The sequence below is a fragment of the Hesperophylax consimilis genome, unplaced genomic scaffold, assembly GCF_061612785.1.
Source record: "Hesperophylax consimilis isolate HC1 unplaced genomic scaffold, BYU_Hcon_1.0 scaffold_33, whole genome shotgun sequence".
Lineage (NCBI taxonomy): Eukaryota > Metazoa > Arthropoda > Insecta > Trichoptera > Limnephilidae > Hesperophylax > Hesperophylax consimilis.
In genome coordinates, this window is record NW_028301263.1 from 2,738,636 (window position 1) to 2,754,095 (window position 15,460).

Here is a 15,460-nt window from a genome sequence, read left to right on the forward strand (position 1 = left end):
TGAGTTTCTGTGGACTGCTACAAGCAGACGTCAGCATAACATTGAAAACTCCCCAATAACCATTTCTGGAAGTGACATCACTCCAAAAACGTGCATCAAATTACTGGGTGTCAATCTGGATGCTAATTTTTCCCTTAAAACTCAGGTGAACAGAACTGTAAGCACGGGGTTCTTTCAATTAAGGCAAATTAAAGCAGTGCGGAGAAACCTGCCAACAGAGGCGACTAAATTGCTAGTCAATTCCTATGTTGTTTCACGTCTAGATTATTGCAACGGAATATATGCAAGTCTCCCTAAATGTCAAATCAACAAATTACAATCCGTTTTCAACGCCGCGGCAAGGCTTATCACCGGAGTATCTAAATACTCCCACATTTCAGAGCATCTCAAAAATCTGCACTGGCTCAAATGTCCTGAAAGAATCCAGTTCAAGGTATGCTGGATGGTATTTAAGTCACTTAACGGAATGGCTCCGGCTTATTTATCAGAATTGTGTATTCCAGAAGATTCCAACTCCCGACAGTCAACCCTTAGGTCAGCAACGTCATCAGCTATCGGAAGGTTGAAGGAACCAAAGCGCACACCAGATACTAAGTTCGGAGAGCGTGCTTTTGCCGTGTCAGGACCTAAAGCCTGGAATGGACTGCCACATGATTTGAGAATGATCGCAGACTCGACAGAATTTAGGTCTAAACTTAAAACGCACCTTTTCAGACAGTCGTATCCATAATTTCAGAAACCTCCACTTTCACAGTTGACGGCAATTTAAATTTAAATTAACAAAATGTAAAAAATAATAAAAATAAAATAAAATAAATAAAAATAATAATTAAAAATAAATAAATAAAAATGATAACAACTAACAATTTGTAGGCTTTTAAGACAGTTAAAATACATTTAAATTAAAATAAAAACTATAGCAGACTTAAGATCATGCGACGACCAGTGTTTTTTGATATAGTGTCCTCTGCGTGCAGTTCTATCTTTTATAAGCATAAACTTTTTAATATAAGTGTGTTTGTTGGAAGTGACTTGCCAGGTAAGTATGTTTTGGTATCATTTCTAAATAACAAATGTAGATCCTAGGAAATAAATTGTACAGCGCCCTTGAGGTGATTTTTCACAAAAACGGCGCTCTACAAATTATCCAATTATTATTATTATTATTATGACCAACGGGCTTAGCTCTCCCTTTGTTAGCGAGAAATTCCGAGAATTTATTTTGGGTTCCCGGAATTTTCACAGGGAAGAGCGCCGTTGTTGCGAAACTTGGAAGGGGACGATTTTGACTAGGTCCCTGACTGTTCTTCAATCCACTTTGCCCGGGTCATTTTTATTCAAATACATTTTGTGAGTTTGCACATATTACAGAGAGAAAATATATTTAAAAGGCAGCTTTGCACAATATTCAATTTGTGCAAATTTACATATTAAAGAGAGAAAATATATATTTAAAAGGGAAGCTTTGCACAATATTCAATTTTGTGCAAACGGCAAGTTTTGTAAAGGAAACTGCGTCTGCACAATTTCAAATTTTCATGCAAATTTAATTAATGGGAGTTGGTATCTAAAGGGGAAGATTTGCACAATATTCAATTTTGTGCAAACGGCAAGTTTTGTAAAGGAAACTGCGTCTGCGCAATTTCAAATTTCATGCAAATCTTCCATGTTTGTACAAATTTAATATGATAGGTATTTAATTTATAAGAGGGTGTTGGGGGGTCAAGCCTTTGTTTGTTGTCTATAATGATGACTGCTTGACCCCGTGGTTTTATTTATTAATCAACCGATAAGATTTACAGTTTTACACAAGTGCAGATAAGATTACAGATTTTTATAGAGAGAATTTGTTGCATAAATTCGAATATGCGCAGAGGTGAGTTTTTAAAGGAACTGCCTCTGCGTAAATTCAGATTTATGCAAATTAATAAGTCAGTGGAGGTACGTCCGGTACAATACATAAATGTGATTATATAGCTTCGACCGTCAGACCGACAGAAGTTCAACATAGTATGTACCTACCAACTACCAAGCTACCAAGAGCTACCTGCGAAGAAATTAATATCATTGTTAGCAAACTAAACAATTCAATTTTTTTTAAATTAAATTAAAATCAAATTTAATAATATAATTATTAAGTTCTGCAAGTATTTTTTGGTTTTTGTTATTGTTACAGCTGTTTCGGCTTTCAAGGCCATTTTCAAACGGTGGTTAAGCCACGTTTTTGACGACTTAAATATGATTCTATTTTACCCCCTCCCAAGTTAAAATGATTTATTACCGGTTAAACCAATTTATTGATAAAAATAATTGTGACAATAGATTTCATATTCTGTGGGGGTATTTTGAAGTCTGTTTTCCCCACATTAATGTTATCTTAATTGTTTAATAATGATGTAGTAGTTATTAATTTATTTAAATGTGTTATATTGTTTAGGTTTTGTGAACATACTTAGAACTTTAGAAGCGGGGAATAAATAATTTTCCTTACTTTATTAATTAATGTTATATTAGGGTCATTGGTTCTTTTATTGATTTCTAATTGTTCAAGTAAATTTAATCTAAGGCCCTTTCTTTCGATGTGCAAGGGTTTAAGTTCGTTGTTGTCAAGCGGGACGTGATTGTTTACTAAGAGATGTTCTGCGAATTTTGAAAATGTGCTCTTATTATTATAACATCTTATATGTTCTTTGTATCTAGTTGAAAAAGCCCTTCCCGTCTGTCCGATATAAGTAGCGTTGCAATCGGCGTGGTCACATTTTAATTCATATATGCCACTATTATTAAGTTTAGGATTTCTACTTTTAGAGTTTTTAAGGTTTGTTCCTATGTTATTATTGGTTTTGAAAGCTATATTTAGACCGCATTTTTTATTTCTTTTGCTATTTTTATGGATATTGGACCGATAAATTCGAGACATGCAAATTTTTCTATATTTTTATTATTTGCCGGATATATTAAATTAATTTTATTTTTATATTTCTTATTTTTTATAATTTTTTCAATGTTATTTATGTTATATCCATTATTAACCGCGATCGTTTGTATCGTTGACTTTTCTTTCTCATACGCTTTTGTCCAAGTAGGCCAATCAATAAAGAGTTTGAGGTATGCAAAAATTCCCCCGTCGATGAAATTTTTGCAGTCACGTGGAGTATCATTTAGGGATGACGAATGACAAGAGATCCAACAAAATATTTAACGGGAAGTTAGTTATTTTTAGCAAAAACTGAATAAAAATTATAACTCTCGCTGGAAAAGTATTTCTTTCGAGAACTCTTCACATATTGTTAGTATTAATTAATATCCACCTGATTAAATAGAAATCCAACAATATTTTTGTAGGGAAAGTGTTTTTTTTAAAAGAGATTTGTTTTTTAATTCTATTGTTACCGGGAAAATTACTCCCTCCAATTTTTGATCACGGAGTGTCTTTATATTGGTGTTTGCTTTATTTAATCAAGAGATCCAACATTTTTTTCTTTTGGAACATGCTTTTTTGATATCAGTCAAAAATGTCGCTCCGGAAAAATCATCCGTCCAATTTTTTTACGCCAAGTTGTTGGGATAGCTATGTAAAAACGATTTCTGCAAAGATCCAACAAAATTTTGAACGGCAACCTATTTTTTAAAATTAATTTCGAACGCACGCTCATTTCGCGTGATTTTTGGATGAACGGGAGCCCGCGGGGTAAGGGGAGGGGTGGGGCTAGTCGCACGGGGGGCAAGCGAGCCGTTCGGCGCGAGATATAGCTGACCGCTGCCCGCCGAGTAAGCCGCGGTGGGGACTTGGGGAGGGGTGGGAAGCCGACTTGATGTTTTTTGTGTTTGGTTGTCCGAAAATGTGAAAAATGCATTGAATATTGGAAGAATGAATGTTTTAAACAAAATCTGTTTCTATTACTGTAAAAGTGTTTTATAGTAACCATAGAATTAAATTAAATTTTACTAGTGGTTTATATTTTATATGCGAAGTGCAATATAAACAAACTCAATATATATTTTTAAATTATTGTGGCATTGTAAATGAGGTTGTTTCATAATTCTCAAATTCTCAATAAAAAGCAACACAAACAGGCATTTCCGAAAGCGTTGTTAAAACCAATGAAAGAGACGTAAAGCTTCTATAATATCAATTTTAATTTTAAAATACTTGCATAATATAATGTTATTTTAACCAATTCATTATTTTGACAACTGCCTATTTATGTGACAGAAAATTAAATGGGTGTAGTTAGTGTGGAATAATAATATTAATTATAAGACATTATAGGTAACTACAATACAATGACAACAATTGGGATCAGTTCTTATTTTTAACGTTTTATTGTTGAATCAAAATCTATTATAATATGAAAAAAAGTTTTACACCTTAAAAACATTACTCTGCGAAACTAAAATTAGAGATCATTTACTAACTGACCAAAAAATAAAACAAAAATACAATAAAATAAGGTACAAAGGTTGATATTATTTTTGTTATTATAGAAACAGAAGATAGAAAAAATATAGAAATAGAACTACATTTTAAAATACACATTTTTTTTCACAATAAGATCATAAGAAATATTTTCATACTATCTAGATCTAGAATCTAAATAAAACAAATAACATGTCCCACATAATGTGTTAATTGCGAGGAAAAAAATTAAAATTAGCTGTTAATATAAAAAAAAATCTGTGTTTCAAAAAAGGTTTGTTGTATTAATTCGGATGAAATAATTACGCTGCAAACTTGGATTTTTTTGAAGAAGATGGTTGTTCACTTTGCAAATCATTTTCACTACTATTGTCATAATTTAAAATATTGATGCCAATGTATTTAAGAAAACATATGGGAGGGGATCGAATAATGGGCTTGACTATGGGAAACGGCGGACTAATGACCGAGCCTTTCCACGCGGTGGCTTCGGTTAGTACTAGATATAGGCAGATTCATTCACAATAATGAATCAATTCATTCTTATTCACCTGGTCAAGTGAACTAATTCATCGAATTCATTCATTTAATTCCTTGATTCGACACTTCATTTTGGTTTTGTACCTAGATTGCTCACATTTAGGAAACTTAAAGAAAACAATAATGAACCATTTTTTCGCATTCACATAAATGTGTTCGTTTTGAAAAAAACATTTTAAATAAACACACAAAAAATATCAAATATAGGGATTTTGAGGGCCGTCTGTTTCAACGCTAGCTATAGTAAAAGTAAGAGTAAAAGTAAATGCTAAAGTTAAATTTCACCAAAATGCGTTTTTCAATCAATTTAACTCCTGGTTTTACGTCACTTTTAACTTTTGTTTTAACTTCCCGAAATCCGAGAGTTACTCGCGAGTTATTGGCGATTCTCGAGTTACTCCGCCATTTTGACATATTTGACAGTTCTATACGTAAGGTTCTTCTGTTGAGTGTTGTTACGAAACGATTATTAATCATGATTAATATTATCGAAGATGACAGTAGTGAAGATGAATTCGTCATGCAAAATGTTTTACAGTGAAAGCCAAAAACATTTCGACCCCGTGTTAATAATATGGTCATTTGGGATGATTTCGAATTTTCGGCACGGTATCGCATGTCGAAAGAGCTTGCAAAAGCTTGTGACGGATCAAATTGAGGGAGATATTACGACTACTGGAAAGTAAATTATATTTTTTCCGTGTAATATCGTATATATTATAACAGGTCGTCATTTATTTTTAAATACCCACAGAAATATTTTTCTAGGAACAAAACAATGTAATAAAAGTATATCTTTTTTCATAAACTTTGGTATAAAACTTATTATTATATTAAACCCTGTATATAATGTTTCAATATACATATTATAATTGAAAAGAAACTATGTAATAAATATATAACTTTTTTTACAAAGTTTGGTTGGAATTATTAATCAAAGGAAACTAGCCCCTCCAATATTCTCAAGAAATTATTCCTAAAACTATAAATCGATCTTCATCATGTAAGTAAAAATTAAATTCTGAAATAAAAAATTCGAACACAATAACAAACAAGAAGTCGGAAGAGGTTATAATGACGCACAACAAACTTCTGTATTTTGACACTATTTGACAGTCACTTAACCAGAGATCATATTTAATCTTCGGTGTGGCCGTACCAAAAAATAATGCCGTGCGTTTTTCCACGTAATTTCGAGGAATATTCTGCTTTTTAGACTGGCCACACTAGTAACTGTTACTTTTGCATAAAGGCACTTGAAACAGCGCGCGGTCCGATTTAACATCCTTGGGCCGTCTGTTTCAACAGAATGCTAAATCGTGAGCTAAGTTAAAAATTTAACTGTCAGTTAAAGTAACAAGGATGTTAAATCGGACCGCGCGCTGTTTCAAGTGCCTTTATGCAAAAGTAACAGTTACTAGTGTGGCCAGTCTAAAAAGCAGAATATTCCTCGAAATTACGTGGAAAAACGCACGCCATTATTTTTTGGTACGGCCACACCGAAGATTAAATATGATCTCTGCTGTCAAAATATAGAAGTTTGTTGTGCGTCATTATAACCTCTTCTGACTTCTTGTTTGTTGTTGTGTTCGAATTTTTTATTTCAGAATTTAATTTTTACTTACATGATGAAGATCGATTTATAGTTTTAGGAATAATTTCTTGAGAGCATTGGAGGGGCTAGTTTCCTTTGATTAATAATTCCAACCAAACTTTGTAAAAAATAGTTATATATTTATTACATAGTTTCTTTTTAATTATAATATGTATATTGAAACATTATATACAGGGTTTAATATAATAATAAGTTTTATACCAAAGTTTATGAAAAAAGATATACTTTTATTACATTGTTTTGTTCCTAGAAAAATATTTCTGTGGGTATTTAAAAATAAATGACGACCTGTTATAATATATACGATATTACACGGAAAAAATATAATTTACCTTCCAGTAGTCGTAATATCTCCCTCAATTTGATCCGTCACAAATTTTGCAAGCTCTTTCGACATGCGATACCGTGCCAAAAATTCGGAATCATCCCAAATGGAAATGACCATATTATTAACACGGGGTAGAAATGTTTTTGGCTTTCGCTGTAAAACATATTGCATGACGAATTCATCTTCACTACTGTCATCTTCGATATTATTAATCATGATTAATAATCGTTTCGTAACAACACTCAACAGAAGAACCTTACGTATAGAACTGTCAAATATGTCAAAATAGCGGAGTAACTCGAGAATCGCAAATAACTCGCGAGTAACTCTCGGATTTCGGGAAGTTAAAACAAAAGTTAAAAGTGACGTAAAACTAGGAGTTAAATTGATTGAAAAACGAATTTTGGTGAAATTTAACTTTAGCATTTACTTTTATTCTTACTTTTACTATAGCTAGCGTTGAAACAGACGGCTCCTTGTTACTTTAACTGACAGTTAAATTTTTAACTTAGCTCACGATTTAGCATTCTGTTGAAACAGACGGCCCTAAGTAAGTATACCTCCATAATATATCCGCATTGTTAACTTTTCTACAGATTAAACTTTAACAGCCTTACTCATAATGAAATCCCTAATACGACGATAATACTCCGTATTAGCTATACAGGGGTGGGGGCCTATACTGGTCAGATTAAAAATATTTACTCATAATCATAAATTTTCCCAATATAGCTCGACCGCTGGATTATGGAATATGATTTTTTTACAGTAGCAACACTTGAAAAATTTGGCATTTTGCGGCGTGTTGCCAACTTCACGTTTATTCAAATGTCAAAAAAGTAATCCAAGAATTGGTTTGTTTATCTTCGAATAACCTAAAAATGGATAATGTTGAGATTAATTTTGTTGAAGAGGTAGAATTAAAAAGGCGCAAGCGTAACAAAAATTGGGGTGACGTTGAAAAGGTTTGTTAACTTTTATCTTGGCTCTAATGTTTTGTTTACTTGTTTGAAATTAGTGTAAGTATAATGATTGTTTTCCTTGTAGGCCTTGTTGAAGGACTGTGTGACTGAACACGTGAGGGCTGTAGAGAACAAAAACTCGGACGGTAACACCCTAATCGCCAAGAGGGAAGCTTGGAAGCTTGTTTTATTAAAGTAAGTATACCTCCATAATATATCCGCATTGTTAACTTTTCTACAGATTAAACTTTAAGTTTGTCGCTTCGTAGCTTTGACATCCATTTCAAATAAAAAAATATCATAGTATAAAATTAATCAGGTAAAGGTATTCATACCACATAATTAATAGCACACTATTTTTCAGATTTAACACACTAAGTGACCAAAAAAGAGACATGGGTCAGATACAAGCTCAATGGAAGATGCTCAAATTGGCTTGTAAGAGCCAATTGAGCCGGTATAGGAGGGAAGTGATGGCAACAGGTGGAGGTCCCCAACCACCAAGTCCTTCGCAGGATATTCTCTCGATGGTGGATTTGTTACCACATGAATTCGTAACGGACAAAAATGTTGACGATAGCGATTCAACATTTAAAGCAAAGGTAAATATCTTTTTATCGAAGGAAGCAAATACTTTGTGGTGTGACATTATATATTAAATGGAAAACACACACTTTGTAAAACACAACTTTTTATATTTATAAATATTATTTTCATACCACATAATTAATAGCACACTATTTTTCAGATTTAACACACTAAGTGACCAAAAAAGAGACATGGGTCAGATACAAGCTCAATGGAAGATGCTCAAATTGGCTTGTAAGAGCCAATTGAGCCGGTATAGGAGGGAAGTGATGGCAACAGGTGGAGGTCCCCAACCACCAAGTCCTTCGCAGGATATTCTCTCGATGGTGGATTTGTTACCACATGAATTCGTAACGGACAAAAATGTTGACGATAGCGATTCAACATTTAAAGCAAAGGTAAATATCTTTTTATCGAAGGAAGCAAATACTTTGTGGTGTGACATTATATATTAAATGGAAAACACACACTTTGTAAAACACAACTTTTTATATTTATAAATATTATTTTTATATTTATAAATATAAAAAGTTGTGTTTTACAAAGTGTGTTTTTTCCATTTAATATATAATGTCACACCACAAAGTATTTGCTTCCTTCGATAAAAAGATATTTACCTTTGCTTTAAATGTTGAATCGCTATCGTCAACATTTTAGGGAAATCAGTTTACAACGTGCTTAATTTATAGTCATGTGTAATTCACCTAACTGAGAAACCATTTTTGGCTAGGGTGTTGTGTGTACTTACCTGTATAACGGCCAATAAATGTGTATAGTGTAGGTTGTGATAAAGTGAAACAGATGTAATTGATAATTTAAGTTTATTGCAAACACGTTACACTATTACACGATTTGAATATCAGAAGGATTTAGTAGGAATCAAGAAATGTCGACCGCCAAGGAAGATCAGAGAAACAGGAATGCTCGTCGGTAATGAATTGGCAGCGAGCTCTGTTTCACGTCGGGTTGCCATCCGTGAAACAGTGTTTCCATATTAAAATATTATTTTAGGCTGGCAGACAGTTCTTGCCCCCACATACCTTCCCCCCAGTGTCAACGATACATAAAAGAAAAAATTAGGGGTTCTAGAAAAAATATATACATATCACAAAATTTGCATGACGTCGGTTACATAATATAAACAAATTCGGTGTGTGACGTCATCGCAAAATAACATAAGCCTATGCGTTCAGAAAGATATCTCTTAAATGGTGAAGTTACTTTATGAACAATACATTTATATGTTTGTGAACGCATAGTCATGAACAAATTCCTAATAATAACATTATTTGAAAGTTAAATCCTTTTTTAAAAATGTGTTGATATAATTACATGTTCGGAGCATGTACTGCATCTACGAACTGTATGTTTTTCTTGGAGCATTTACTGCATCGACAAAATTTTACATTTATAATTGGAGCATTTACTGCATCGACAAAATTTTATATTTATAATTGAAGCATTTACTGCATCGACAAAATTTTATATTTATAATTGGAGCATTTACTGCATCGACAATTGTATGTTTTGTATTTATTTTCAAAACCAAAAGTTGCAAACAGAGTGCATTTAATACTTTAATGTTTGAAAACAATAAATGGTATTACAACATTTGACACAAGTGGTTATTATTTAACTTATCTAAACCTTTTTATATGGTAATGCATCTACGAACAGTGTTGTCGGAGCATATTATGAAATTAAGCATAAGTTAATTATAAAATAAAAAGTAGGAATCTATTTCCATTTGTATATATTTTTAATAATGCGTCTACAAACAGTGTTCGGAGCATGAGTTGTCAATTATTGAGTTATTTTAAAGTTGATTATTCTAAATATTATTTATTACATATTTAAATAACTACAAATTTGTCTTATAATATAGGAACATGATATCAACGTATAAAGTATGTACAGAAGTGTTTCTTCAATCTTTGAACAAAAAGAAACGACGATTAATGTCACTATATTATAAAATTATTTATATCCGTGTTATGGAAAAAAGGTGTAAAAAAAAAGAAAAAAATACATATTTAAATGTTTTTGTAAAAGTACATTTAGCAATAGCATGGCTGTGAGTACATAACTCTAAATGTTTATCTTTGAGATTACAAGATAACTAAAAATATAACAAAAAACAACTGTCATATGTTCGTAGAATGTGTTTGTATTGATAATATTATCAAATGGCTATGTTTTCTTACGAACCAATGACAATGGTTCAATTCTGTAAAAAATTAATAATAATACATATAGGTCTCAACGACATGTTACATCAGATGCATAATTGGGAATATTTGATGTAGCATGGTTAAAAGTATTTATATTTATAACATAGTCATCACATATAGTGGTAAGTTATTTCTAAACAAGATTTATACAAAAGTTGTCGCATATAGCGAAATGGATAATTATCCTAGAAAATATATGTATATGAGTTTGCACTACACTATGGTAAGTGAAAAGTTAGCTAGGTAACTTTGTGCGATTACATGGAATTACTTTATGGTTTTAAAGGATGAAAGTATTCATCGTAATAAGGTTTTTTATAAAATGATAAAAAACGTAGTAATTTGCAAAGTAACTATAATAAGAAAGGTCAGGTTTTCATCAAGAACTTGAACGCTTAAATATTATGTATGTAACATTAATTTAGAGAATATAATTGTTGGTATATGGAATTCAATCTTTAAATCGATAGCAAGAGTAGATTCTTAATCATTGTTTCTATCATGAGTTACAGAAAATTTATATGTTAAAAAAGTTGTGTCTTTTGTGCATTAGTATGTACCGTAACTTATTGGAAAATGGACTTGACGACCTGATCTTGTTGTTGTCTTTGGTTCAGGTTGGTCTGGAACAGATGTGTGATTATCGCGAGGGAGTCTTAGAGTTCTTCCATTAGTTAGTTCGGCTGGCGAACATTTCAATTCCTCACGAACAGTAGATCTCAGGCTGGTAATATAAGTGGGAGGGTTTCCATCCAGTTTTGCTCACCACTTGCCATGAAAGATGCTTTTAAACTGGTTATTGCTTGTGGGTGATAAGCGGTAGTCGTGCTGAGAGATGATGTGACAGATTTAGAATTCTCCGGGTGCGCGCGATGGTTTGCTTTGCGGTTTGTTGGTCAAGCGCGGGTCAGTGTGTCGACGCCGGGCGCTGGTGACCGGACTCGATGATGATCAGGCACTGGGGAAGAACGTGGTTCTTCAAGTACGCCAGTGCTGACGTAAAGGCCGAAGGTACAGTGGACCTTGCAGGCGGTTGAGCGGGAGTTGTTTGGACCAGTGAGGATGTTGCGTGTCCTCGTTGTGGTCGCGATGTATGGATGAAGCGCTGGTCAGATTGCTGGAACCAGGGCGTTCAGATCCGATGTAGGCTGGCCAGGGATGATTCCCGGGACCTGGGCGCTACAATGATGTCCCGATGGAGTCCATGAGCAGAGCCGGGAATATTGTCCTTCGCGCGATGAAGATGCGCGGGTTATTGCTTGTGTTTCTCTCTAATTGTAGACGGCTGATTGATGACTGGTTTGATTTGTTCCATTTGAAGGGGCAGCTTTAGTATTTGTTTTTGTAGGTAAAATACATGATGTAGATCTGCTTCCGAATGTGCTGCGCGTTGGTCTTCCATATTGTTCAACTTTTCTTGTGAAATTGTTACAGGTTCTTGAAACGATGAAGGTATGTTTGTTTCTTCCGATGAGGTCATTTCCAATAATATGTTACGTAATACGTTATGCAAGACATAAAAAATCCAAAAAAAAAACTAGAGAATACTGTGTAAGAATCTATTCCATCTACCGGATATCTTAGCAAGTTATTAGCGGGTTCGCGTTTGTATTGTATTTTAGTGAAGACGCAAACCGCGTCACGTAAGTTATTGTGAAATACCGATATGCAAATATGGCGCTATTATTATATAGTGCAATAATAATTTAAATTTGTTATTACAAAATAGTATGATGTTAAATTACCTCAAAGTAAGGTTTGGCAATTATTGGATAATAACCTTAATATTACTACAATAATGTACATTTAAAACATGATCATGTAGGTATGCTGAACAATTCATTGTTTTGCGAAATGGCAATAAGAAATCGTGATATAGGTTACTTGATTGAGATATGTGGGTAGGTTGGCTTGTTCAACTGCAGGTTGTCCACGTGGATTGTTGCGTCATCTTCCTTGTCCGGGGAGTAGATGCTGCCGTTGTAGGTTGTAGTGGGTAGGTTGTAATTCATCGCAAGATTATGATGCCATGGTTAGCCACGTTGTTGACAGCCTGATTTCAGGATCGTTCTCACTGAAATTAATTTTAACACGCACTTAATTTTCATAAAAATAGTAAAACATTTCAAGCTAGGGATTGATTGACAAAATAGGGTATTGATGGGAACTATACCACGTGTATATTTCCTTAAATTACCGGGACATTTACTAGCATTTATATTAAAAAATTGATTTGTAAGAGATATATGAATTGGATTTTACTTACTGATCTTGCCCGGGATTGCTGTTTCTCTTTTCTGATCCTTGGCCGTGACGGAATGTTGCAAAATGATTTTAAAATACTAAAGTCGGTATATTGTTCTGAGTCGATGGGTCACCAATTTGGCTAGGGGTGTTATAGTCGGGGTCACCAATTTGGCTAGGGTGTAGTGTTATAGTCGGGGTCACCAATTTGGCTAGTGGTGTTATAGTCGGGGTCACCAATTTGGCTAGTGTGTGGTGCGTGTACTTACCTGTATAACGGCCAATAAATGTGTATAGTGTAGGTTGTGATAAAGTGAAACAGATGTAATTGATAATTTAAGTTTATTGCAAACACGTTACACTATTACACGATTTGAATATCAGAAGGATTTAGTAGGAATCAAGAAATGTCGACCGCCAAGGAAGATCAGAGAAACAGGAATGCTCGTCGGTAATGAATTGGCAGCGAGCTCTGTTTCACGTCGGGTTGCCATCCGTGAAACAGTGTTTCCATATTAAAATATTATTTTAGGCTGGCAGACAGTTCTTGCCCCCACACATTTATAGATTTCCTCATTATGTTTACATGGGCGTTGAGCTGGTCTATTTATATTACAAGGAATTCAATTCAACTTAACTTTAAAATGAATGTGTATGATTAATGGGTACTTTATATTTAATAGGTAAATGAGAGTGTATTTGGGAAGCATGTTTATGAGAATTGACAAGGTTGTAGAGATATTGAAAGAAGGGATAAATGCAGATAACTCGATTAATGGTGGACATGCTTCGCTCTAACTCTCTTAACGTTCCAAACTCTTCTCCCATTAGCTTATTCGGAGAGTCATTTGTCATGTTTTCAGTTGGTTGTTGGTCATTCACTGACCCATAAGGGTTGGGAAATGGAAGGTTAGGTACATTTATAAATTAAACAATCTCTTCTTGCTATACAAATGTCAAGCATGGCTAAAACCATAGTATATTTAATGAACAGTTTGTGGAATAACACAAAGTAATACAAATATGTGTACTTTTTAATCTTTCTTTGGTTTGCTTTCATGTTGCCCACATCTTCGAGTCTCTGTTGCCGGGGGTTACGACTCCCACTCCAAACGCTCTGATGAACAAGGATACTCCACTAGATGCGCTCCTTCACTGCATAGAGAGCTGCCAACACCAACGTTCCGGATGCCTGTGATTGGTCACTCCGGTTTATTGGTGTTGCTTCCATACTATGTTCCTATAACATTCCATACTAACACATTCCATACTATGTTCCTATAAACTGTAAACTATTCTATTATTTATGTAAAACTTGTAACTTTCTGCCTAGTTTTTTAATGCTGAATCTTTATGTGGATGATGTTTTTTTCTGTAGTTTTATCAAAGGTTACAGTTAAGAGTTTAGATTAAAAAAACCTTCATTAACAAAACAGTTTTTTCTTTGTTTTTTTTTTTTTTTTAATTTCCTGAAAGTTCAACCTCGTAACACATTTTACGTCGAGTACTGAATATTTAATATTTGCTCATCTTATTTTGACAACAGCTGCAGAGCTATGACTGCCAGATGGACTCAAACTGTGGGGATATTAGTGATTAATATAATAATTACGTTTAATAATAACTGTATATTTTTTTATTGATTTTCTTTGTATGCATTATTAATACATATAAACCATTTGTTAATAATACGTTACATTGAAATGTCACTTACATATATGTATTATTTAAAAAAAAAATACTTTTATCAAATTTATGTTGCTAATATATTTTTTAAATTCAATTTAAAAATAATTTTCGAACAACAATCAAATTACCAAACAAATATCCAGTATTAGAAATTATCAAGGAACAATTCTTAAGTTTGTTTTTCTAAAAATAGTGCATGAGTATATAATTCTACATGCATGTTAATTGTAGCAACTATTAAATATATAATGTAATATCAACTTGTGATAGTACTCCCTCTCTAATCACGATAATTTCTCAACTAGGGAGGTATTATTACCACTAATTAGAACATATTAGCTTTACATGTATTTAAAAAAATGTACTTATACCTCCTTTTATTATAATGTAAAAAAATTGGAAAAACAAAAAATACTTATATTGTGAATTTATGTAGCATATTCATAAACCTAAAATTTCTCAAATGATATAACATTCTCAATATCAATAGATTTGAAATCAGGAACAATTGTTGATGACACATCGTCTGTAATTATGCCATTTTGTAACTCCATTGATGATTATAGGCGTAACTTCTACAACATCACACGGATCTGGTATTTTTTCTGAATATGTTAATTTACGCGTTGTTGGAGGTTGAGAGTGTTTTTTTTAGTTTGTCATTGATTGCATCGACCATAAAAGGAGGATTCCTAATTGGCATATTCCTGTTATTTCTTGGATCAATAATCACACAAAACTCCCTCACCGTTTGAGAACCAATAATACTCGTAACCAAAATAATGCCGACAAGAAAAAACCTTCGAAAAAACTGTCACAGACAAACTTCCGTTCCGTGCCACG

General features: G+C 33.2%; 1 protein-coding gene across 1 annotated transcript; it reads left to right on the plus strand.

Moving 5' to 3' along the window:
- The first annotated feature begins 7,742 nt into the window (after positions 1-7,742).
- On the plus strand, positions 7,743-11,358 carry LOC149409238 (uncharacterized). The gene is made up of 4 exons (XM_089650055.1): positions 7,743-7,868; positions 7,951-8,060; positions 8,230-8,467; positions 11,302-11,358. Exons 1-4 carry the CDS (start codon positions 7,785-7,787, stop codon positions 11,356-11,358), a joined length of 489 nt encoding a protein of 162 aa, XP_089506181.1. The 5' UTR covers positions 7,743-7,784.
- The last annotated feature ends 4,102 nt before the right edge of the window (positions 11,359-15,460 follow it).

Bases quoted from the DNA above. Each gene is read 5' to 3' on its own strand.
- LOC149409238 (XM_089650055.1), top strand. From the start codon at position 7,785: ATGGATAATGTTGAGATTAATTTTGTTGAAGAGGTAGAATTAAAAAGG. The intron at 7,869-7,950 runs GTTTGTTAACTT...TTTTCCTTGTAG, and splicing joins ATTGGGGTGACGTTGAAAAG to GCCTTGTTGAAGGACTGTGT. The intron at 8,061-8,229 runs GTAAGTATACCT...ACTATTTTTCAG, and splicing joins TGGAAGCTTGTTTTATTAAA to ATTTAACACACTAAGTGACC.